Raw genomic sequence first — 3,296 nt, forward strand, 5'->3', positions numbered from 1 at the left:
AGCGAAGTTGGCCAAGAACCTCATCCTGGCAGGATTCAAGGGCTTGACCATGCTGGACCATCAGCAGGTGAGCTCCAGAGCCCTCCTGCTGCTTTGGGGCGGGACAGGGCCCCTTTGGGGTGCAAAGTTTTGGGGCGGGATGGGTCCGTTTTGGGTCAGGATCGCTCCGTTTTGGGACACGATCCCAAACCAGCCCCATGGGGGGTCGAAATTCCCAAGCTGGAGCTTTGGGCCCTGTGGCAAACGTGTTCCTGACGTGAACATGGGCTCCAGGTTGTGGCCTGGCGTCTCCTCGGGCACAAGAGGGAGCTGCGAGCCCGGAATCCAGCTCCAGATCCATAGGGATTGAGGAACCAAGCAACCAAGAGCTTTATTCCTCCTGGTTGTCTCTGTTCCGCTTTGAGCTCGCGGGGGCTTCTCCCACCTCCCCACAGAGTCATCCCGCTGTTTCCTCCCATTCCAGGTTTCCCAAGAGGACACCCGGGCTCAGTTCCTCATCCCGGGGGGATCCTTGGGCCGGAACCGTGCCGAGGCCTCCCTGGAGCGGGCGCAGAACCTCAATCCCATGGTGGAGGTCAAAGCCGACGCCGGGAACGTGGCCACCAAACCCGAGGAGTTCTTCACCCAGTTCGATGCGGTGCGATGGGGCCTGGGGGGGGTGCTCTTCCCAATCACCCCACTGTTAATTGTGCTCCTGCTTTGCTGCTCCTGCCTCTCCGCCTGCTTCCCTTGGGATGGGATGGGGCTGGCACCCAGAGGATTCCAGGCTGGTTGGAGGAGGAACAGCAGCACATCCGGGTCTGGAGCTCCTGTGGATCAGCTGCTGGTGGCAGGAGCTGTTGAGGGGGATATGGATAACGTGGAGCGACCCCCATCCACGTATCCTGGGATAGACAGGTTTAAAACCATCCCTACTTAGCTCCATCCCACAATTCCCACCAAAATGAGGAGGTGCCATGTCCCCAAAAGGCTGTGACAGGAGAGGAAAACTGCTCATTGACCTGGAATAACCAATCCGGAGCCTTCCACCCAGCAAGGAGGGAGCCGGGGGGGGGGGGACCATTCATTCCCGTTCCCATTCCCACCTGCAGGTCTGCCTGACCTGCTGCTCCCGGGATGTGATGGTGAAGATCAACCACATCTGCCACAAGAGCAGCGTCAAGTTCTTCGCCGGGGATGTTTTTGGCTACCACGGTTACATGTTTGCTGACCTGGGGGAGCACGAGTTCGTGGAGTGAGTGTGGAAGGGGCAGCGTCCCATCAACAGCCCTCCTGGTGCTGGGCTCTTCCCTCGGGATCAAGGAGGGGATTCTCCCACCTTAGAGCCTAAAGGGGCTCTGGGAAACCTGGAGAGAGGGGCTTTGGATACGGGATGGAGGGATGGGATGGGATGGGATGGGAAGGAAGAGCTTCCAGCTGGAAGAGGCGAGAGTTGGATGGGATATTGGGATGAAGCTCTTCACTCTGAGGGTGGTGGGACACTGGGATGGGTTGAAGGGAGAAGGTTTGGATGAGCAGTGCCCAAGGCCAGGCTGGAGCAACCTGCCCCTTGCTTGGAACCGGCTGAGCTTTAAGGTCCCTTCCAACCCACCCCATTCCATGGTTCCATGATAAAGTTGAGGATGATCCTGGCTGGGTTGAATGGGGAAGGTTTGGATGCCCCATCCCTGGCAGGTTGGAGCAACCTGCCCTATGGAAGGTGTCCCTGCCCCTTGCTTGGAACTGGATGAGCGTTAAGGCCCCTTCCACCCAAACCATTCCATGAATCCAGGATCATTTGCCGTGGGACAGCACAAACGAGGGTTTGGGGCTTCTCCATGTTTTACTTCCACAGGGAGAAAACCAAAGTGCCCAAAGCCAGCCCGGGCGTGGAGGACGGGCCGGACACCAAGAAAGCCAGAGTGGATCCCTCCGAGACCACCATGGTGAAGAAGGTGAGTGGGAAAATCCCGCTGGAAACCTCCGGGATCCAGCACAACCAGGGGACTCCTCGGGAACCTCAGCTCCGGTATTCCCGACACCTCCAGGGTGATGTTTTGGTGCTCACAGTGATCCTTTGGACTGGGTCATCCCGAGGGGGGGGGATGTTTATAGGGGGACACCCCCCCCCCAAGCTCTGGGTGCTCCCACCCTGCCTGCTGCTTGCTTCCCATACTGGGGTGAGGGAATTCCCGACTGGTTTTGATGGGAAAGGGGGGGTGCACCCAGTTTTCCAGGCTGTGAAAGCTGCATTGTTGTTGCTGAGCTCCCCTGGAGGAGGTTTTCCATGTCTTGGGGATGGAATCTGCTCCAAAGCCAAACCTTTTCACATTGAAATGCCTCCGGCTGGGCATTGTTTCCCTCTCCCAGCTGGAATTTGGAGGGAGAAGTGGAAATCCCCCCCTGGCTGTGAGGAGAAGCAGCTGAGCCCCCCTTTGTGTCCCTCTGCCTCACTTGGGGGTGCAGCTTCCCCTCGGAAGGGCTGGGAATATTCCCGGGATGCCAATGGAAGCAGCTGTCACCCTCCTGCCGTTTGGGGGTGGTGGGGTGGTGATTCCAAGCCTGGAATTCTTCCGGATCCGTTTTGGAGATGCCAAAGCCTCGTGTGCCCTGAGCTGTTCCCTGTGTCCCTGTGGGAGACCTTCAGCTCCTTGAACACCTCCAGCTCCAGAGCTGGTTCTCCCAAAGACTCCAGAGTTTGTGCTTGGGAAATCCCATCCACAACTCCGATCCCAAGGGATAACAGTGCCATGGAGCCAGGCTGAGAGCTGGGCTTGTCCAGCCTGGAGCAGAGCAGCTCCCAGAGCCTAAAGGGGCTCCGGGAAACCTGGAGAGAGGGGCTTTGGATACGGGATGGAGGGATGGGATGGGATGGGTGGGAAGAGCTTCCAGCTGGAAGAGGGGAGAGTTGGATGGGATATTGGGATGAAGCTCTTCACTCTGAGGGTGGTGGGACACTGGGATGGGTTGAAGGGAGAAGGTTTGGATGAGCAGTGCCCAAGGCCAGGCTGGAGCAACCTGCCCCTTGCTTGGAACCGGCTGAGCTTTAAGGTCCCTTCCAACCCACCCCATTCCATGGTTCCATGATAAAGTTGAGGATGATCCTGGGCTTATCCCGTTGGGAAGAGCCGGTGCCTTTTCCATGCATCCCTCTCATGCCATGTCCCGGCAGCGCCTCGTCTTCTGCCCACTGAAGGAGGCTTTGGCTGTGGACTGGAGCGGGGAGAAGGCGGCAGCAGCGCTGAAACGCACGGCCCCGGATTACTTCCTGCTCCAAGGTAAGGGCCCCATTCCCTGCTCCCATTCCCTGCTCCCAT

General features: G+C 58.6%; 1 protein-coding gene across 1 annotated transcript in view; it reads left to right on the forward strand.

Annotated features, from left to right (window-relative positions):
• Nucleotides 1-2: 2 nt before the first annotated feature.
• SAE1 (SUMO1 activating enzyme subunit 1) overlaps nucleotides 3-3,296 on the forward strand; it is a gene marked incomplete at both ends in the record, with an annotated part of 3,655 nt that continues 361 nt past the window's right edge. The window contains 5 exons of the mRNA XM_010019586.1: nucleotides 3-67; nucleotides 464-637; nucleotides 1,092-1,234; nucleotides 1,835-1,934; nucleotides 3,152-3,257. Of these exons, the coding sequence (XP_010017888.1) occupies nucleotides 3-67; nucleotides 464-637; nucleotides 1,092-1,234; nucleotides 1,835-1,934; nucleotides 3,152-3,257 (588 nt within the window). The remainder of the gene's footprint in view (nucleotides 68-463; nucleotides 638-1,091; nucleotides 1,235-1,834; nucleotides 1,935-3,151; nucleotides 3,258-3,296) is intronic.

This window comes from Nestor notabilis, unplaced genomic scaffold (genome assembly GCF_000696875.1).
Source record: "Nestor notabilis isolate BGI_N333 unplaced genomic scaffold, ASM69687v1 scaffold16988, whole genome shotgun sequence".
In the NCBI taxonomy this organism is placed as follows: Eukaryota; Metazoa; Chordata; class Aves; order Psittaciformes; family Psittacidae; genus Nestor; species Nestor notabilis.